General features: G+C 37.8%; 1 protein-coding gene across 1 annotated transcript in view; it reads left to right on the top strand.

Moving 5' to 3' along the window:
- Positions 1-1973: 1973 nt before the first annotated feature.
- Positions 1974-22969, top strand: part of AASDHPPT (aminoadipate-semialdehyde dehydrogenase-phosphopantetheinyl transferase) — a 31091-nt gene continuing 10095 nt past the window's right edge. The window contains exons 1-3 of the mRNA XM_059824553.1: positions 1974-2123; positions 3194-3419; positions 22406-22527. Coding sequence (XP_059680536.1) covers positions 1980-2123; positions 3194-3419; positions 22406-22527 — 492 coding nt within the window. The 5' untranslated portion in view covers positions 1974-1979. The remainder of the gene's footprint in view (positions 2124-3193; positions 3420-22405; positions 22528-22969) is intronic.

Here is a 22969-nt window from a genome sequence, read left to right on the forward strand (position 1 = left end):
CAATTTCCTCTTCAAAATGTGCAGAATACAATGCTTGAAATGTAAGCCTCAGCTACAATTTTATATTGGTGAACAGCATTTTCTTGGGGGTTTTTTTGACTGTGCTAAATCCTTCTCTGCTGTCAGTTAACTTTGTCTCTGTCTTTGGATAATACATAACGGAGTATGTATAGCATCCCTTGCTTGACTAAGTCATGAAGAAAAATCGGAATCATATTTAAAAATAAGGGAACTACACTACTGATTCATTGCTGAAACACTTTTCTCTCCAAATGTTACTTCTGTGTTTAAAATATTTTGCAAAGACCAACCTATACTCAGTTGTAACTGAGACTTATTTTGGGCAGAAAGACAGCAGTTCTTCTGGCCTGTGTAGAAACACTTTTTCACATTAACAGGAAGCTGGGAATGCTAAACAATAAAAAAAATAATGAAAGATTCTAAGAAATAATATAATGTAAAATATTTTTGCAACATTTGTACATGGTCAATATGGAACGGTTAAAGCGTAAATATTTCTAAAGGCAAGAAACAGGAAGAAAGGTCATAAATTTTCAAATAGACCCTAAATTTTTAGCCATGGCCCAACTTCAAAAACAAAGGGTAAACAGAATTATTACCTTCTGATGATTTTCAGATTGCCTGTAATTGAGGGCACATGGGAATCCAGTTCTGACCACCATTACAGTTCTTAGCAGAACAAAGAGTGCAGGATATAAAAGGCTTTTGTTTGGACATAATGTTTAGGAGCCAGAATCAAACTAGGGTGATGCAGTTCTTTGCATCTGGTGCGTGAACAATTGTCTTCTCTTCTCTAGTCAATACAAAGCAGCAAATCCAGGGAAGGCACAGAGGCCACCCCCGCTGCGACAGCTGCCGGCATGTGTCAGCTCTACCAGGGGCCGGGATGGTTCTCCAGGAGCATGGATGTACTAATGGCAACGATGGGGCCAGAGACACCGAGGGGAATCATCTGCCGTTAGCGGATAACGGTGCCAGGAAGAGCTCCCAACGGACACTATCCCCAAAGGGATGAACGCGGCCCTGGCTCGCACAAAGCCGGGGCGGCCAGAAGTTACAGGGAAATTACGTTCTTTTTGCCAGGGCCGGGGTCATCGGCCACCCCCAACCTCATCAGCGAGCTACCGCCCCGGTCCCTGCCGGTGCCTGTGCCGGCCCGCCCCTGCAGCCCGTCAGCGCCGGCCTCGCAGACAGCAACCACCGCCGTTGCCACCGCCATTGCCTTTGCCATCGCCTCCGCCCCCCGCCCCGCCCGCTGGGGGGAGGGCAGCGGCGTCAGCACCGCCACTGAGCATACCCAGGCCGACCGCGCATGCGCCCTGCGACGACTCCGTTCATTCTAAGGGAGGACTAATTCTGACAGGACAGGCAGGATGGTGCAAAGGGCTTCCCCTCTTCTCACAACGCGACCGCGGGGCCCGGCCACGGGATGTGGCGGTCTCCAAGCGCTGCCGCCGCTCCGTAACCGGCAAAGAGCTAATCCCCCCCCCCCCTTAGCGCTCCCTCCGAACAGCGCGCACCCACCTGCAGCCAACACCAGCAGCTCGCCGACCAGTCTGGCCCACCCTCCCCAGCAGCAGCGCCAGCAGATTGGCTCCTTCCGGTGTCATTCTCCCGCTTCTTGCACTTGGAATGGTTTTCCCGGCCGTCAATCCAGTTGAAAGCCCGCCCATCCTCCGTAGCGGGTTCCTCTCCGGGCGCGCGCTGACGACACCACGGGTGTAGCTCAGCCGCAGGTACCGCCTTTCCCCTGATAAGTCGGTACCTGGCGCATTCCCCTGTCACTCACAGGGCACTCTGATACCGGATTGGCCACCGTGCCTCGACAGTGCGTCCCTCCCTCCCGCCCACCGATAGGCGCATTCATGGGTTGTGCCGAGGGGGAGGGGTGAGCGCCCCGCTGCCGTTGGACGGCGCTGGGGAGCGCGGCCGTCCGGCCGTGGCGTCTTCTGGGGGCTATGGGGAGCGTGCGCTGGGCCTTCCCCTGCGCCGCCTGGCGCCCCTGCCGCGAGGAGTGGCTGCTGGCGGCGCGGCTGGTGCAGCCCGAGGAGAAGGACCGCATCGGCCAGTTTGTCTTTGCCCGCGATGCCAAAGCCGCCTTGGTACATGCTGGCGGGGGGGCAGGCATGGCGGGGGGCGGCTTCCCCTCCCTCAGGGCTGGCGGCGTTAGCCCACGGGCGGGACTCGAAGGGCCGCGTTGCCCGGAGCCCTCCGTCTCGTCCCTCCCCGCTGCTGCGGCGAGTGTGGGTGTCGCTGGCGGGGCCCTGCCCCTCCGCGGGGCCGTGGTGGAGGCTGCCGAGGGCCCCTCAGGGCGCGGGCGGAGGCCGCTCCGCTGAGGAGCCCCCTCTGGCGTCACTCGTGGCCCCGGGACCGGCCCGTTCCCATGGGGGCGCGATTGTCTCTTTGCAGAGTCAGTATTGCCCAAATTTCTGGCTTCTCGTAGGAAAATATGCCCTGTGAGGGCGTTTCAGGGAAGTAAATGCACTTACACCTTCACTTAGGAGGAAAAAGGGATGCTTGCCGTCTGCTAGTAGTAGTTATTGTGAAAGACTTCACAAGTTTTACATCGTGATGTCAAGTTATGAGACAAAATCAACGCGATCTAGGAGACTGCACATGAAGGCGGTAGTGTAATGTGTAAGAGAATAAAGCTGTTTTACATAATTCAGGTTTTAAATCTCGCATAACAATGTGGTAGTAATACAGACTCCTGCTAATTAGTCTATAAGAAGTTACCATTTTTAGCTGTTGAGTATTTCATTTAGTGCCTAAGTAACTGAAGGAATGTACTGGAAGGAAAGCTATTGGGACAGTTTTACTGTTCAGTGTGGTATAAAAAGTATTAATCTATGCGATAAAGTATCCGAAGTAAGTAAAAAAGGTAGAGAAGAACTATTTTATACGATTCTGGGCTTGGACTGCTCTTTATTGGGTCTTGTGTTGTCTTTGTGCTAATAGTGATAACAAATGTCTTATATACTAGTGTCTGGTGAACTCTTGGTTAAATTTACTTGACACAGGCTTTTATAAAAGGGAGAAATCTAAATGATTTGGCTAAAATACACTCTTTACTTTCTGTTTGTGATAATAAAACCACATTTTTCTAGCGACCACAGATATTTTGCACATAGCGTAATAGTTCTGTATGAATCACTTCCATTTTATTTCATAGGCTGGTCGCCTGCTGATACGGAAATTAATTGCAGAAAAGTTGTGCATACCTTGGAATGAAATACAATTGCAAAGGACGTCAAAAGGAAAACCTTTCCTGGCAAATAACGTATTCAGTATCTATTCGAATTACAACTTCAATGTCTCTCATCAAGGAGATTATGCAGTTCTTGCAGCTGAGCCTGAGCTTCAAGTTGGCATTGATGTTATGAAGACTAATTTACCAGGTAACGCATTATGGTGACCGAAGCAGATTCTATAGTGTTTAAGTACTGAACATTTTAACGTTTCCCAAAGAACCAATCTGTGTCCTAGAAAGTGTAATTAGAAGAGAGTGTATGAATGTATTGTGTATTTGTTTTCTTTAATTGTTAAATGCGCTCCTCATTTTTTATTTAGGGTTTTCTGTTATGCCAGATGCAGATATATTTCCAGTTTAGAAAAGCAGAACCCTGGAAAAATAAGATCATGAATTCTGCTATGATATTGGCAGGACTGGCATCTGCAGATACTGTAATTAGGGGTTTGCTTTCTCTTAGGTAGAAGCAGGGGCAATTTTCCAACTGGGGACAATGGGATCCATCCCCATGAGAACTTTATAACCTGTGACTGGGAGCGTTACTCCCTTGTCCCATAAGTGTGGGCATTGTATGTGTCAGCACCAGGCCCAGTACTGTAGCAAACTGGTGTTGAAGATGTGCTGTGAGTGTGCAGAAATCCTCAGTGAGAAGGGATCATGAGGGAATATTTGAGGTCCCCCTGGTAAAAGACTAGACTTCACAAACTTTATTTGTTGGCCTATGTATTTCTATGAAATGTTGCACTAACCTGACCATATTAGTGATTTTCAAGACCCGAATTATAAATGCGAATTGTAGCAAAGTGTATTTTAAAATAGTTTTATGAAGATCATTTAGTTCACAAATGTTCATTGATTCATGACTGGGTTAAAGGAGAAACATACTGGGATTTAAGATTTACTGGAATTCTAGTTTGTGAGAATCCTCATCAAGTGTTTAACCAGATATGACAGTAATAGCTGTGTTCTTAAAAAATCTCTCTTCACAATCTTGAATTTGCCCAGCATTTTATGCTATGAAATAATTTGTGTAGTAAAGTAAAGATTTGAATAAACCCTGACTAGATAACTTTCTCTCTGATCGCTTTACCCCTTTTTAATGATTATTATAAGTGTACATTTTTGGATTGGCATGTTTAGCTAAGATGCACAGAAACTTTATTACAATCCAAAGTGAAGTTGTTCTTCTCTGTGACTTCCATCTTCCATTTACTGTAGACCCTCACTCTAAAGATGGTGGTCAGTATGTGGTGCCACATTATAGCCTGTGGAGGACACCACACCAGCACAGTTCTGTATGTCGTGACAGAAACTGTGGCCCGTGGATAAGGCTGCACTGGAACAGGTACACCGCTGAAGGGCTGCAGTAATGCAGAGCCCAAATACCAGATTAAACTCAAGGCCAGTGCTTTTACCATAGCTCTCCCAAGCAAAACAAAACGAAGTGGTGTCCCAGCTATGTCCCCTCGCAATGTCTTGCACAACCCCAGCCTATTTGCTGGGGAGGCAGAGTGACAGAGAAGGCCTTGATGCTATGCAAACGCTGCAGCAGTAGATAAAATATTGGTGTGGCATCAACACTGTTTTAAGCGTAGATCTAAAACACAGTGCCATACAGGCTGCTATGAAAAAAATTAACACTCAGACCCCATACCCTTGGAAACACTTTGGCTGCACTTGCCACAGGCCACAACACTCCCTAATTACTCCTTTTAAAAAGCTTTCCTGTTTCAGCAGGTAAATAGTGCAAATCAAAATGTTCAAACGTTCTTCTTTATACTTTAAGCTTTTTTTGGGAAATGAAAAATTGAAAGTGATTTATACATGCCACATACAGAGGTAGGGATATCTTGTATCCTCTGCTGGCATTTTATGCAGCTGGAAATGTAGCTGGCATTTTAAAGATACATTGCTGATGTCCAGCTGACAAATCTTTTGAAATGTGTTAAACTCTCCTTCTGAAAGTAGGAAATAATTATGAAGAGTAGAGGTTTAACTTTATACGTTGGTTTAGAAACCTGTATTTGTATTACTTCCCTATTTTGGCATAGAATGCATTCAACTTCTTAAGGGTATATAGTAGTTCTTTTCCAGTTAATAGAAAAAATATCTTCTAACTTCAATATTAGCTGGCTTTTTTAAAAAAAATATCTCTACTGCTTCCTTTCTCTTGTATTTTTTACTTTTTACTGTTCTTTTCTCATTTCCCTCAGATTAAATCACTGAAATAGTGGATAAATCAGTGTCCATTGATCTATTGCTCATTCTGCAGGCAGTGTCAGAACAAATCAAGGTTCTTTTACCTTGTGTCTGAGTGTATTTTTCATTCAGTGGCGCTAGTCACTGCTGTCATAAGAGGTGTGGAATCAAAGTTAGACCGTTAATATATATTGTCGCTTACTCTTAGTTATGTCAACTTTAGCAGGCTAAATTTAGGGAAAATTATCTTGAGTTCATCCTATCAATGATTTTTTTGGTTGCTATTCTGCTTCTGTCACATAGCTTTTTGATTGCCTGTCTTAGGGTCTCCAAATAACAACATGAAAAGCTGAAGTTGAAAGTAGGATTTGGTATCAGGGAAAGAGTTTAATCTCAGAAGAAATGTAGGAAAAGCAGTGAAACAGAACTCAGTTTTTAGTTAAGTACAAACAGGGTTTAGATACAACATGCAGTTCTTAACTTCTTGAGTAGCAGGAGTGGCCTCTGCCCATGTGTCCTAGAATTGTTGATGGCAGCAGTCATGACCTCTTACCATAAAGCAAGTGTTGCCACATCCCCCTGGGCAGCTGAACTCAGCAGCTGTGTGGATTTAATTTGTGACTATGAGCTGGTGAGATTAAGTAACGCTTTGAGATCTGATACAAACAGGCTTCAATGTTTTTACCCATAGAGAGAAAAATGGTGGTTATTCTGGAGAAGCCCATGATTCCAAAGACTAAATGATGGAATTAAATTGGTGCTTTTGTAATAAAGTGATACTGAAAAACTGTGTATCCAGGTGACCAATCTGAAACAAGCTAGCGACAGATGCAGCCTGCTAGGAGTCCTGAACATGGGTCCTTTATCCACCTTTACCCATGGCCACTTTAGCCACCTCTCCCTCTAGGTATATATTAACAGAAAAAGGGGCTATTAGGGCAAGTCACTGTATCCACAATATGAATTCCTGGTGGCAAGCTTCACAGTGCATACAGAGGAGTAAAAAATGCATCATTACAAAATTTCTGGCTTTCCTTTCCGATATCTGAAGTTCCGCAGCTAGCATAGTCTGTCCTGAAGTAATTTAGCTGTCAACAGCTTGTATACATATTTTCTATCTTTTGACAAGGAGAGAAAGGAACTTCAATGCTTGTCATTATGCATAAGAAATAGCTGTCGTAAGTGTGTCAGCGCCTGGTTGTGCAATTATTTTTCACATTAAGTAACTTTACATAAATATTTGTGAATTAAATAAAAAAAATACCAGGTTCCAAATTTTAAAGAGGTTTTATTTATAGCCATACATCTTCCTTTTTGGAATTATAATTTGGTTTTTTTGGAAAAGAAATATGATAGCATGAAAACTTAGTAATTGTATGTGGGAAGGTAAGACATCAAATAAACAATAGTAAGGGTAGAATTTTAAATTAGTCTCTGTAATATGCACTAAAGCTAGCAATTTTTTCACCTAAAATTTTTCTGAGAAAGATTTTTATCTCTTAGTAGAACTACCTGGAACTGTTTTTACTGCTCTGCTATGAATATGTAACTTCAACCCTGACAGTTTTATCTGATAGTGCCACTGAGTGGCGCTCTTGCTCTGCAGTTGCTAAGTACATTGTCTTTCTGAGAGTGAATCCACTATCAATCTCTTTCTCTGGAATAGCTACAAGGACAAAGATTTCCCTATGTACAAAGTACATTACAGTAGTGTTTTTGTTTTTTTTTTCCAAATGCTTGTTTAAATACAAAGTACTTCATCTTATGATGTTATCCAATAGAATCTTGATTGAGGTCTCCAGTATTCTAGTTCTTATATTCCTTTATTGTTCAACCAGTGAACACAATATGCAGTGCAAATATACAAGAGAGTATCATGCAGCTGAAAATTTTGAGAAATACGCAATTAAATTGTGTGCTAGCATGTAACAAGGAGACCTGGTGCACATAAACATTTTATGTCACTTCTTAATCCATGTTATCTATTTTTGTTTCATTTATGTGCAATAAGAAGCTGCCTCTTTCTATATTACTTTTGCTGCATTATTAAAATCTGAAAAATGAAACTGCTGCAAGACATAGCCTTCTTCGAAGGTGAAGGCAGGCCACACAAGAACCTATTCTTAGCAGTGCAAATAGAGACAATTCTACAAAAGTTCCACAGGTATGCAACAGTTTATCACCTTTTTTCCTCTATTCAGATATTGAACTAAATAATGTATTGATGGCAGAAAAGGAAAATGCCCTCTTTAGGTATTGTGTGTTTTTGCCTTTTGGTTATCCAGCAGGTTATTGTTGTAGGTTTAAATCAGGCTTTCAGTTTACTTGGTTTTGAAGAATTACTGAGATAAACGATTTTTTTCTTCTCTTTAGATCAGTTTAAGATGAACTCTTGAATAATTTGGGAGAATGCACACTGTACTGTAATTTTTTTAATGGAAGTAATTGTGGACATTATTTGGCAAGAGAGGTAATGCATATGAAATTATTTTAACCCTTTCACAAAACAAATGAGAAGGATTCTCACAATACTACTAACTCCTGTGGAAAAACTCAGCTTGTGAGAATGTATTTGATTTTTAACTTATGGATAAGAAATTTTGCAACAAGTGTCAACTTGGTTTAAGTTGTGTGTGGGATGTTGATTTGCCAGTCACTTAAACCCTATAAAGCAGAACATTTTCAGAGACTTAAGAAATAATTATAGCCTAATAAAGATTGCTTTGAGCATTTGAAAAAAGTTTAGATGTTAGGTTCAGGAGCTTTCCTGGTGTGCAAGTGAATTTCTTTTCAGTAATGCAATTTTTTTAGTTTAGATGGAATTACAAAGGTAAATAAATAAACAGTTCATTCCTGATCTTTCATAGTCAGCCTGCCATCTTTCTTACCTATTGCATTACAGTTACTTTGATCTGGACATCTCCAATCTCAATGTAATTCCAGAATCAAATATTTGACAAGCAAAAAAATCATCTTTTTCTCATTAATCTTTTGGTTTTATGCTAGGTTTGCTTATTAAAAGACACAAAAGGTTAAATTTTCGGCATGAAAACTAATTTGATCTAAAAATACTTCCTGAAATGCTTTTTTAAGAAAGTAGGCTTATTATGTTCAAACACCTGATTGTTTGAAACTGTTTTTCTCTGAGGCAAAGAAATATAAACAAGAAGGTAACTTATTTTTCTCTTTTTATTCTCATTATTTCATCATTGAGGTGAGATAACACAAGAGATGATAGAGATCTTCAAATCAGAGATATGTCACACATGAGTCAGAATATATAAGTCCCACATGAAGAAGCTAGATACCATACTTCAGTCTAGCTAGTGGAAGAAAGCACTCCCTCTCCAGCCAGTTACAAACTTTGTGCCATTTCTTTTGGTAGTCATAAACTAAATTGAGAGTTAGGCACACCTACATCATAGCTAAGTTATTTGGCATGACTTTTACCTAGCAGCCATGTTAAGTTTTTGAACTTTTAATGCTTTTTTAATTGCTGCATTTCAACTTTTGCAATAAGAATTTCTTGACCTAGAAAGAAATGCCAAAATAGATTGTCCTTTGAAGTGCTTTTGTCCTTAGACACCATAAGGTGCCTTAACTTTACCTTAAGCAAAGTTTTAATTGTTTCTGGTTTTATTGTTGTATTTCGGTAAATCTCATAGCAGCAATCAGCATCTAATCTTTTACTACAAGAGATGATTGCCAAATTATTAGGTAAAGGTACAGCTCTAGATATGTAGATGCACTGTTTGGGATGAAGAAATTAACGAAAGATTTAGGTTAAATGTTATTTCTAATTGATTAAGGAAGTCAGAATTTATAAATATGAAAACAGATCACTTTTAGATGTAAAGTAGTGTTAAAACAGCTAACTAATACCCTTGTTGAACTAATGAATCGTAGTGGTAATATGCTTTACACTGAGTAAACAGGGAGGAACTTCTTTGTTCTTGTTCTATTTGAAAATGGGAAGAAACAGCCATCTTAAATATACTCTTAAAGAATACATATTATATAGCAGTTTCATTGTTGGGCTTTATTTAGTCACTTTTCTAACACTGTTTTAACTTGGAATTACATCACATTTGTAAAAAAACACTTGCACATTCTGATAATTGATTAAGCACCGATGCCTGATAAATTGTGAAGGGAAAATTTGATATTGTGCTGAATCTCCTCTTTGAGGGGAAATTGTTTCTTTCTAAAAAGCCTATCTTAGTCCTTTATGATTGTTTTTTAATAGGAAAACATAAAACCATTTGGATTAAAATAGAAACCGATAGCAAAATGTAGAACAGTAAAAATTAACTTGTAGAGAACAGATATGTTTAAAATGAGCAGTAAATTAACAATTTAAGAAAGCAAAAAACTTAAACCAGGAGCTTTTAGTAAAAATAAGAGGTGGAACAAAGAGAAACTATTAGAATGCTTGTCTGGTTTTGGGTTGTTGTGGGTTTGGGGTTGTTTTTTTTTCTGAAGTATCCTTCTGCACACCGAACTTACAATAATCACAATTTATTCCTTATTTGATCTTTTGGAAAATTAAGTTACACATTCAAAATGAGGGGTTAAAAAGAACTTAATTTTTTTTTTTTTAACGAAACTAAAATTACTTCTTAGCTCACCCTAATGACAATTAGCTTTGGCTTTCCAAATTAAGAAAGTCTAGCAGAAAGCTGTGACAGGAGGGCCAAGATTAAGTCATTATTATGTAGGTATTAAGAATTTGCTTTTCAAGGAGTTTCTTGCTAGCACTGCCCATTTCCAATAGCTTCAGCTCTACAGATATATATATTTGTTGCAAGAGTTGGAAAATAGAAGCTGTCTTTATTCTGTGTTGTCAAAAGCTTATTTGGATATTGTCTGTGCAAGAACTACAGTTTGAAGCTTTTATTAGTTTCAAGGTTGGGAGACAATGTTTTAGAGACAGATTTGCAGATTTTTAGACTGACTTATGAAATAGTAGAAACGTATCCTAAATGTTTAACATCTCCCCTCAGAAACTGTAAAAAAATAACTTCAGCAGGATTCCCCTGACGTATTTCCTTTCTAAGAGAAATTTTGATTTTTAACAAGGCAAATGTTTTTATATTTCTTCACTGAAGGTGACAGGTTGCTGCTGTTATGTCAGATTTTCAGGGAAGTTCAGGACCAGGAGACTTTTGCTACTGCTATAATATTTGTTTACTATTTTCTTGCCTTATATCAGGTTGTAAGTTCTAGGCATTTATCCTGTGTTACGTGCTGAGTTGCATTTTGATAGAAAATCCAATCTTGTAGTGTATTAAAAAATTGTTACTTGCCTTGTATAGCTTTCTGTCCATCAGAATTGTTGGGTTTTGTAAAAAAACAATTTAATAAAAATATAGCAAACACTTGGAGATAGTATCTACAAGAGTAGATTTAACTGATACAGGTGAATGGACCATTGAAGTTCATCAGTTTTTAAGTTGTGGGCCATGCTCAGCTATTGCCACATTGCAATACATTTATCTTCCTCTGGCATCTTTTCTTACATAGCCTGTAGGCTGGATAAAAGGCAGCTCCTGCAGTGGCTGGTCTGGAGCTATGCAGAAGTTGATTGGTGTGTTGATGGGGGGGAAGGATGTCAGGGGGACAACATGCTGAATGACTAGCTGACTGCTGTCTCTTCTCTGTGGGAAGACCAAACAAAACATGCTGGGTTTTAGTTGTCAAGTGGGCCAAACAGTCTTTTGTTTGCTGGCAAGCCAAACAAATGGCTTTACAAGGGTTTTATTTTTAAAGCATGTTCTTACATTATTATTTTCACTGTTCTATAGAAGAGATTGATTCCCAAACTTAAAACACTAATGCTTCTTATGTCATCTCGCGGGGTTTTTTGGACTTAATTTTGAAGGGGGAAAAGAGAAGAACGGTGTATACACAGAAGTGGGGATGTTTTAAGTGTGAAAATGATAAGGGACATTTTTACTGCATCCGGCTGTGAGATTCATGTTCTGGGACAGGCTTCTGTGCAGTGTCCTAAATCCTGCCATCACAAGGCACTCTGTCGTTCAGTGGCTTCATTACTGCAGTAGGATATCGTGATGTGGAAGGACATGGTCCCAGAGCGTGTGTTTCTCAATATTGAGGACCATTTCCACACCAAACACCGAATTCAGAAGAGCGATCTCTCATCGGACTTTTTCAGAGAAACCACTTCAATCTGAATTAGCTTGTGCTTTCTAAGGTCACAGAGCTTCCTAGGGAGGAAAAAAAAATATTAGTCAAATCAAGGAGGTGTTAGGAAGTGTGAATCATGTAGTCAAATTCATGTGGAAGATGAAGATGACTTAGATACTGAGAATTGGCTTTTTTCCCACTCTTTTGTCCAATATAACATTTATATAACAAGTACCAAGATGAACCCAATGCACTCCCAGGTTCTGCAGTGGTCCTAATTTCTTAGAGATGGGAATACTCTCCCTATAATCACATTTTTACTGAAGTACCTGCACTTTCTTGCTACTATTATATCAATACTTTCATGGTTCAGTAGCAACCATTAGCAATACCATGTGGGTGGTGTTGTTTTGCGGTATATCTGATTCAATGCAAAGATAGAACTGGGTGTCATTCCCCTTGTGCTGGATCTCACAGCATGCATGCATATATATATATATATACACGCACACACACACATCCCAGTATATATGTGCATATATGTATATATACATATATATGCTTTTTATATACATGTGTATGAATATGTGTGTAGATATATATCTACACACACATGTTGTATATTGTATAGTGTGAGAGTTAATCTGATTTCTCTTCACTGGAGGTATGAAGTGATCCAGTTTTGACAGTGGGTTGTCGTCCTCATAGCAGTGGGTCTTTGCTTGTCTGTTTTCTGGGAATAGTAGATAGTATTAAGTGGTAGATTTTCTTCAAAATATTTATTTTTGAGCAAAGTATTAATTGTCAAAGCTTTCAGTCAATATAATCTTTCTGTATGTGTAGAAAGGCCCTCTAGTACATTATTTCATAAAATGTAATAAAATGTTTGAGAGATCTGGTGGCTTGGTAGTACTACTGTAGTGTAAGGCTATAGATGGTCAGGCACATATAAGATACATGGGTGCTATTGCACTAGCAAGGTCTTGAGGTTTTTGTTGTCTTTTTAAAGAGTAACAGAGAAGAAGCTCCATTAAAACATGTTATGTTCCCAAACGTCTGTTACCCTTAGAGATCTGAGCATCTTTGACTTTTTTTACATTTGTACTTGTGCCTCACAACTCGCAACCATAATGGCTTTGTAAAAGAAAGTCTGTTTTTATGTTTATTTAGATTTTGGGGGTTTGTGTTTATTTTTAGTGTGGTGCATCGTAACCTCATGAGCATTGAAAGGAAGTAGTTCCTGCTCTTCTGACAAAATGAAATTATTGTTTCAACTGTTTGATATGTTCTATAATGGAAAACTGATTAAAACAGCATTTTCATGGGGTAATTTACCTTTTTGCTGAAATACTGTGGCTACCTAGAGGTCTGCTAGCTGTGTTCATACAACCTCTTGGAAAGAGCTTAAGCAAGTAAAAGGTATAACCATTGACATAGACAAGTTAAGAAAGAGTTTCTTATTTTATTACTGCTCATTATCTTTTTTTACTATTACTGTGTAGTTTTGAGTAAGTACATTTCATTAAAAGAATCTGGGGTTCCTGAATCATCTTGGTGATTAAGACCCTGTATTTTAAATACTTTTATTTTGTCTACTGAGAAGCAAGCTAAAACCATGCACTTGCACCCAGGTGTGATTATGTCAGTAAGCTCTTCAATGACAAATATGTATTATAGTTGAATGTTTGGCATAGAAAGAACATGTAAAAGTATGCTAGAGTCTGAAGAAAATTTGAAAGGATCTGGCATTTTTTTGTATTTTCAGAACGAATGACAAAAAAGCACGTGTCTGTTCCAGACCATACACTACCTGTCTGTAAATTGATCAGGTATGACATACCCAGTTAATAGCTTGTGACTTTTCTGCAGTTATTTTTATCAGAGCCATACCTGTGTCAAAATTGCTATTTCTTCAGTGCAGTTTTGGAGGTAGACCTATCTAATCCATTATGATTCTTTACTTTCTTTTGTTTAACATTGACTATGCTTAAATATTCATCACTACTGTTAGACCCAATCACAGGAATGAGATTGAAACATTAGCAGTTTCTCTAATATTGCAAAGACTTAACAATCCTAACTGCAGAGAAAATATCAAACATTATCAAATTATGTCAGTCTTTTTATGACACTTCCATTTTTACAATCTGGGAAATGTTGAGTAATTCAAAGGAGGCAACCTCAAATCTTCTGACATTTTAAAGCTAATGCTGCATCTCTGAGGTACGCCAGGATAAAACATATCATAAGTAGTTAAGTGACGAGGATGGATATTTAACATATGTATCACTGGGAGAATTGTGGGATAACGGCAGGAAGTGGAGCAGTCACAGAATGGAAATCCAATTTCCAATTCACACTAAAGCTGTGTGAGCTAATAGATCTAAAAAACATGGTTTGTTAATTTTCTGTCTGGTTCTTCTAAGTCATTTATCTAGCTAATTATTTGTCCTGTGTTGGCTGTTTCTAAACATCTGTATAAGGGTTAATTGGTATTAATAAACAATTAGGACTTGGGCATCTGTTGCAGAAGAAATGTTTTCTCTGTATCAGTTTACTTTGGTTTCCTTTAGAGATAGTAAAACATGATCAAATATTGGTTGTGTCAGGATTGTCAGCCCAAGAGTCAGGACTCAAAACTTATTCATCCTATACAGTTTGTTACTTTGCCGGATTTATAGCTAGCCTGTGTTTCACATTATTAAGTAGATTGATTTGTTTATGCTTCAGTCGCTCATTTTGCTAGGTAGTACGTTTCACATTGTCATTGGGCCCATTTACCATCTGAAAGTGAATTGATATGTATTGATTAAATATTAGTTCTTGATCAATGACCTGTTCCTTTCATGCAGTTCAAGACAGTTAGGAGTCTGTTAGCATTTTTTGGGTTGTTTTTTTTCAGGGGATTAGTTGATCAATGAGCTGGCAGTAGTAGCTTTTAACTTTCAATTTCCAGTTTTGGCTGTGAACCACAATATAAGCTAGTTAGCTGTATCTGACCAAAACAATTTGAAGACTGTAAAACTGGTAAAAACTGAGGTGAGGATGGTCATTTATCTACTCTTCTCACTATTTTTGAGAAGGCATGTCATGGTTTTAATAACTTCAGGTACAACAGGACAGTTACTACCTCTCAAGTTTACATTGTATTACTGAAGCTGACTGATTGACTTGATGTTTGTAACAGTGTAAAGAAAATACCAGTATGAAGATTTCTGTATTAGCCCTATGGATAGTAATCTTCACTATTAATAGCTTCATAATTTACTTGGGTCTTAATTCTGATTGTCTTTTACCTTTCTACAAATGCAGCTTGTTTGGCTTTTTTTATCAGGTAGAAAAATAGGGAGAAATTACAGTGTTTTTATCTATTATTTCTAACGCATTTTGTCAAATAGGACTAGGGAATATAGAATGTTTTCTTATTCTTCACTCCTACATCTTTTTAAAATCATTCTTTTATATCTGGTCTGAGGTTTTTCTGTTTTACAAGGAAAATGCAAAGCAGATTTTTGGCCTAGTCTTTACAAAAACATTAATAAAATACCTAGTTGTCATTTGCAGTGGAAAAAAATGGCATTATATATTTCAATGTGAATAGTTTGTGCAAAAAAATCCAAAATGCACACACATCTGCACACACATGTATGTGCACACTTATCTGTATATAGCATGTTTACTTTCCAGGTCTAATATTATACTTTTTTACAGTATCATTCACTATTTCTTCTCCTCACTCTTCCTGAAATTTCCAGGGTATTGTGTATTTTTAGTTTAATGAAGAAACTTAACTTTTGGTTTAGTTTCTTTTAAAAAAAATGAATAGAAGACAAGTTTTGAGATTGCTCAGATTGTATTTTTAAGGATCTAATGTGCTTTAAAGTTTATTAGCAGGGAATAATACTGCAGATAGGTAATAAATTGATTGCTTTCACAGCTGTGTTAATTTTACATTTAATTTGTTCTGTGAACTACTCTGGTTTCAGGTCTGCATTATGATGTGATAGGGGTGTGAGGCTTAAGTGTCTGTAGATTAAAGAAAAAACAATGGAAATATATCTTGGTCTCAAGAATAAAACCTCTAGCTTCTCTTGTGAATATCAAACTAATTTAGACACCAACTGGAGGAACTGGTCAGAGATTTTGTGGATGCCTTTCCTCTGTTGGCTACTGTTCCCTAAGAAGCAAGTTAATGAGTCTTTTAGGAAGGAGGCAGAGCTCTCCATATTCTAGGGAAAAAGGACTTTAAAGTTAGGACATTGAATAGCTAAACCATCCAGTCAATTTTGTTCTAATGGAAATGAACGTATAGGTATGTTAGGCAGTCAGATACTGGGACAAATTATTGTCAGTTAATTGGATATTATGAAAAGAAGCTATAGTATGTTTTGGTTAAATTTATTAGAGTTTTCTGGTTGACTCTTGCTTTTCAGTAAGATGATCCAATGTAAAAACAAAAACTGCTTCCAATATTTAGAGTTTGTCATGCTCTGTAACAAAAATTTTTCAAGTGTAGAGTTTACAGTAGACTAGAAAAATACTTTCAGAATTTTAGCTAGGATGAACAAATGCAAAAAGAAAGAATGTGCAACGGTTTGTGTAAAGGTGAGAAAAGGAGTGAACTATAAAAACATACACAAATGAAAATATGTTCTCAAATGAGAGAGAAGAGACAATATAATTCTGCTCAGTATTAAAAAGAATTAAAATTTGTTTCCCAGTTTCTCTTGAAAAGGAGTTATATAAATTTTGAACAGTATACTGACTGTAAGTTAGGAAATTAAGTGGCATAGGTGAGTAAGAAGTAGCTATACAAAGCAATGAAAATAGTTTTAAAGTTTACATTGACAGGAATTACCATGTTCAAAATTTGTAGCTGTTAACTTAGATTTTCATAAGGTTTATAGTGAAGTTATTTGGCTGATGACTGAACAGATAAATGCACTTCTGAAAAGAAAAAACCTCTTTATTAATAAACATTTTTGTGATTAGGCTTCTAGACTAAGTGAAAATCTTGGTTTTAAGGTATTAGTACAGGCTAATTGTGAAAAGAGATATTGTTAGATTTTTGACAGAATACTTACAGTAATCGATACCTTCAATTTCAAAGCAAGAAAACTCTCACAGTGGGGCTTATTTTCATTAATCCCCTCAACCCAGGCAAGTTTCGTTTCATGTTTAATTCAAAAATCTCACCCATACCCTCTCACCCCCTTGTCACATTAATAACTTTCATGCCAGTGGCTCAGTTTTTCTGTCTGCTGAAACGCACTTTCTCAATTCCCTGTGGCATCTAAATCAGCATTTTTCTCATTTCTTTTTTTGAAACCTTTTATCCAGTGTTTTCATAGATCTGCTCCTATCACAGCTTTTCTTCTCTTAGAGAAAATCAGCAAACGGTGAGTGGCTGTTCTTTCAAAGAGTTTTAATAGTTGATGGGGATATATATCTTTTCCCATTAATCATAAGCCATCTATGGAACAAGCTTCCTGTTTTTCTGTGCTTCCAACTCCACTTATTTTTTCAAATCTCATATGAAAACATGTCTTATCTCTCTTATGTATTCCTAAAATCACAAAATTGAATTTATTCCATTTCGGTGATGAACCCCACCTAGTTAGATGCTTGACCGATCAGATAAATACTGTGCAATTTCCTGATGCTCACCAATTTAAATAAGCAATTTACATACATAAATTTTTTTTCTGAAGTGCACACATTGTGTGTTACAGGAATCTCACTTTGCCACTGGGATGGACAAGATTACTGTAAGTATATTGGATTTATTGGAATCAGGATCTAAATTCTGATTCTTCAGAAGCTGTAAATGTGACTTACAAGAAGGAATATTTGAAATGCAGTTTTGAACATTTCAATTAAATTTTTCCACATAATTGTATCCCCAGCTAATTTTTTGGCTCAAAGTTTAGGTGCTTTTTTGAATAACCCTGAACGCTGGGAAGGGAGTGCTGGATTATATTAGCAAGGACTCAGTACTGTGTGAACCCAGCTGCGTGACGTCTGCTCTGGAGCTTGTTAGTGTATGGATGTTTAGAAGCACAAAGAGATCGAATGTGCAGTTTTCTGCAACCTGAATAAGCATATCTTAAAGGAATCCTTTTTTTTTACTGCTGTGAGTTAAATAGTATAATTACATAAGTTTCAGTGAGTGTCTAGCCTTATCATTGTTCATTGAAAACGTAAAGACAGAAAGTATTCCTGGAAGTATTTGTATTAGATGGGTGCATTACAATAAAAGCATTTGTTCCTTCAGAAAATCTGTTTTTCAAGTTTTTACTGTCAGTTCATTTTTATCATGCTTTTCCAGTTCATAGATCTTTTCTAGAGAAATTTCTTATAATTTGCTCTTAGAAGAATACTAAAGTTTGCATGCATTGATTTTAGAGCATTTATGTAACAGCATTCCACCTTCATAAATACATACATGTACACTGCAGCCAAATTTCTCTTAGAAAATGGGTATCATCTCATAGAGAAGAAACCGCTGCATAGTGAAGCGCAGATACTGAATTCACGTTTTTAGTTATTTAACGAAAGTCTGAAGGTAAAGCCAAAACCTGACTATGAGAATGTTTATCACGTTATGTCATTTTTGTGGTGAATACTTGGCAAGTCTTGGAAGATCCTCTGCAACTTTTAAAAGTACTTTTAAGAATAATTTGATATGTGTGGTTGATAACCCTTAAATACTTCTTTGTCTTGCCTCTATTTTCTATTAGAGTTCCAACTTGCATTCCAGTTTTGTTTATATTCTGTCACATGGTCTTTGCATTTTCCTTGTAGAAAATATTGTGGCTTCATGAAGATCATTAAAATATTGAGGCACGTTTTTTCTGTCTTCACTTAAATTTTACGGAGTAGGCTTTGAGATTACCAAAAATGTTTAGCACTTTTCCTAAACTTCTCTGAGAGAAAAATATAGGCAATAAACACAGGAGGAAAAATAATCAAGAAGGTCTTAGAATGTTATCATCAGAAATAGAAGCTCAGTTGTTCAGTGAAGGACCCAACTGAAAGGTGATTAACGGGTACCCTGTCTTGCCCTGTGCCTCAAATGATGAAAAATGAAAAGGAGGCTGAGGGGAGACCTTATCGCACTCTACAACTACCTGAAAGGAGGTTGTAGCGAGGTGAGTGTCCGTCTCTTCTCCCAGGTAACAAGTGATAGGACAAGAGGAAATGGCCTCAAGTTGCATCAGGGGAGGTTTAGATTGGATATTACGAAAAACTTCTTCACCAAAAGGGTTGTCAGACGTTGAAACACGTTGCCCAGGGAGGTGGTTGATTCACCATCCCTGGAGGTATTTAAGAGACTTGTGGATGAGGCTCGTAGGGACATGGTTTAGTGGTGGACTTGGCAGTGTTAGGTTAATGGTTGGACTCGATGATCTTCAAGGTATTTTCCAACCTAAATGATTCTATTTTCTATGATCATATGTAGACTATACCATGTGTAATCCAAAATTGTATCCAAAATAGCTGTTAGCTCTGAAGTATACATACTGGAATAATTTGGCATGAAAGCTCTTTGGTGTATTTTTAATGAAATTTAATAATTTTGTAAACTAGAACTTGGATTATTAATGAATTGAAATGGTCACAGAAATAAGTTCAAATGTTTGTATAATTGTTGATAGGTGAGTTTATTTCTGAAACAGCTTGCAAATGGGAGGTAATTTAGAAATGCAAATTTAAAACCAGCTGAATAATTGGTATATGTGATTTGTTTCCATTCTTTCAAAGGAAGATTTTAAATTGTGGTGAGTATGCTTGAGGCTTTTTTGCTCAAAGTAAAAGCAAAAAAGGCAGCATCTAAAAGAAAACTTTGTACTGCTTCTAGTTTTGTCCCCTCTTCATCCCCCAGGTTATGAGAGACATGGGAACATTGAGGAGGGTTTAGTGAAGGGCCACCAAGGTGATTAGAGGGTTGGGGAACTTAATCTATGTAGAAATGTTGATAGAGCTGAGTTTGTTTGAGCCTGAAGAGGGGAGAGTTCTGAGGAGGGGAATCTAATCACAGTTTATCTGAAAGATAGCTGTAGAGAAGATGTAGGTAGCTGTCTTCATGAAGGTGCGCAGGAACAGGGCAAAAGGCAACAGGCTCAGGTTGCTTCAAGGGAAATTATGTCTGGATTAAAAAAACCCAACAATTCTTTACCATAAGAACAGTAAAACACTGGAATAAGTTGCCCAGAGAAGGGGTGAAAGACTCTGCTTGACAGGGCCATGGGTAACCTAACATAAGGCTCTATTTTCAACTGAAGATTGGACCAGATGGTCTCCAGAAGTCCTTTCCAGCCTAAATCTTTCCATGATTCTGTGAATCTATCTTTCTCTGATACTCAAGCAAATATAGAGAAATGGACTAGGCAGGCTGTGGTACTGATAGTAATTTGTGGAGAATAATAGTCCCAGCTCCTCTAATGTGATCCATTCCTCAAAGCGAAGCAACTGTGTGGTACTAAGAAGGAAACAGGAGGGGAGGGCAGTTCAGGAGAAAGCGGTGCCTGAGCTTTTCAGAGGAGGGACATGACAGACAGCTGGAGTGGAGGGGAAAGTACTGTGTAAATTTAAACATAAGTGTCAAAGAGTAGCTGAACAGTTGCGGAAACCTAGGACAAAAAAGGGGTAAGAAAGGAGTGAAAAGGTGGTAGCATATGGGTTTGCTATACACTTGGTATACTAAACAGTTTAAGTATTGAGTGTATTCACCTTGCATGATAAGCTTTGGATGGCAGAAGCACTGACAATGCAGAAGGCATTATATGCCTCTAGGTGCTGAAGATAGTGTAGTGTGGATAGTCTTGGATAGTCTTCTCTGATAGTGTGAATAGCCCTGGGTTATCGAAAGCAAGAGAACTCTCTGAAAGTAATGGAGGAGGAAGGGTATACCAAGACATTCTTGAATGTTTTGTAGTTTGAATCACCTGAAGAGGCTGGTGCCTCACCACTGCTGTCTCAAATACATGAGAGAAGAGAATGAAAAAAATCAGTGGATTGTTTGGAGCAGGTGTTAACAGTTATTTGATCATAAAATGGGCCATATAAACTCGGAGATGAAAGACAGTAACCTTTGTCCAAGTTGAACAAATTTCTTTGTTATTTTTCATTGTTTCAGGGAGTTTGGATTGTCTACGTAGACGGATATTTCATTTGCCTTGGTAATCCATTAAAAAGTACTTGACATTGTGGTTGCTTTTCTTTTTCAGTATCATCATTTTCTCCAGAGAGGAAAGTTAGTTCTGTCCTTAGATTGTTCTGGATTATTCCATTATCTGACTACTGCAACTGTCAACAAAATTTCTGTGTTAAGATGTTTTCTTCACTTTAGTCTGTAAATGAAATTGAGGGCATCTCTGAAATGTCACTGCCATGTCTTGTGTGATGTGTACAGTATGTCAGATTACACTTTGCAATATGATCTGGGAATTGTCAGAAAACCTGAATGTGTGCTTTAGTGTGACATTAGTTCGTTCAGATCGATTATTCCTGCTGCCAGTACCTGTTTTTATGTAATGCTTAGGTATCTGTAGAAGACAACCACTTTGTAGAGAAGGGTTAATACCTTATCTCTGGTTTAAGATGGGGAACATTAGTGTAGAGAACAGAAGTTCCTTGCCCATCATCACTCATGGAATCAGTGGCAGAGCGAGGATTAGAATCTGCATCTTTGTTAACCAATTATTTAGTGATGGGTTCTTAAAAGTAGTGTGGTATTGGGAGGAGAGACTATGTTTTGGATTAAATATGGCTAATATTTTATTTTTAATATGAACATTGCATAACCTATGAAAAAATTTTGTCTCAATACGTGGAATTGTCTCTATCCAGATTTTTATTATCCCTGCTAAAGAAAATAGATTGCTTTCTGCCATTGTCTGTTAGCCAGCTGTAAGCCCTATTGGACAGATTGCATGGTATGCTGATTAATTATATAGGCCGTGGGTGATTAGCCAAGTGTGTAATGAGGTCCATAGCTTCCAATTATAGAAATGCCATTGATCAATATAACCACACAGCCTGTAGTGTCTTCTGCAAAATAAATTCAGACTAGTGGAGAAATGTGGTGTAGCCCCTGAAGAGCTGCTGCAGCACTACACAGCTATGCTTATTTTCAGAGGAGGTTTATATTTAATCTGAGGATTTGAAGGTTTGGCGGGGGTTTTTTCCTTGATATCTTTCTTACTGTCATTATGGGCATCTCCCTAACCCCATTTTTCTTGCAGAATAAATCCAAAAGACTTAATAGCCATGTGATAAATTTGGGAGATTGTGTTTCTACATGTGTTTAAAAAAAGTATTTCTTTTGTATCCCAGCATCCAAGGGCAGGAGGCAGAATAGCTTGATGAATTCTTACAAACAGCACGCTGTTTTATAAAGTGTTACTAGATCAAGCTGTCAAATGTCAAAGAATGTATATGCTACTTTTGTAGCTGAATATAAATTTTTTTTTAATATAAAATCAGCACTGGTTAAATACTTTCCTTTTTAGAGAATGCTGAAAATACGTTAATACGTTTATGAATTTCATTTCACATTTTTAATGCAGTAATTCGGCTATAGAAATGGGGTTTTTCATGTTGTGTCCTGAACTGTCATCAGAATCACTGCTTTCAGGCTGTATAAATTCAGATTGTAGAGCAGAGTTGGTTCACGATTTTTTTCTTATGAGTGAGTTTTTTATAGAGCAATAACATGAGGTAATTCATTTGCTTATTATTACTACTCTATTAAAATTTCTGTAAATATATCTTTCTAATTTATAGGTAATAGCTCAATTCCAAATTTCTTTCGCATCATGAAGCGACAGTTTACTGAAACAGAGTGGGGTGTAATCAAGTCTATGAGTAATGAATGGATGCAGCTGGATATGTTTCATCGGCACTGGGTAATATTTTTTTTCTATTTAAAGACTGCAATGCTATAACCTGCACATTCTCTTTTGATATATTTTGTTATTATTTTCATTATGGTAAAATTGTATACTTTTTATAGTTACATGTTCATGTGCAGATAACATTTTAATGGGTTTTATATTTTAGTGATTTTTTTTAATGTCTGAATAACTTTGAGAACCATAGTACAGCTGACATTTCTGGATTTATGACTAGTTTTAAAACATACCCAGAACAAGGTAAAGGGTTCATACCTGTATGTGCCACTTGATAATTCCAGTTGCATGTTCATTAGAATGCAGCAAGTTAGGCTAGGTATTAACAATGCTGATAACTTTTTCTCTTGATAATTGCATCAGTCTACCCTCACATTTAGAGTAGTACAAGTCTTAAATGTTTATAGACCAGTTTGAAAACAGCCAGTATGAATGAAAT

The sequence above is a fragment of the Gavia stellata genome, chromosome 1 (genome assembly GCF_030936135.1).
Source record: "Gavia stellata isolate bGavSte3 chromosome 1, bGavSte3.hap2, whole genome shotgun sequence".
Lineage (NCBI taxonomy): Eukaryota > Metazoa > Chordata > Aves > Gaviiformes > Gaviidae > Gavia > Gavia stellata.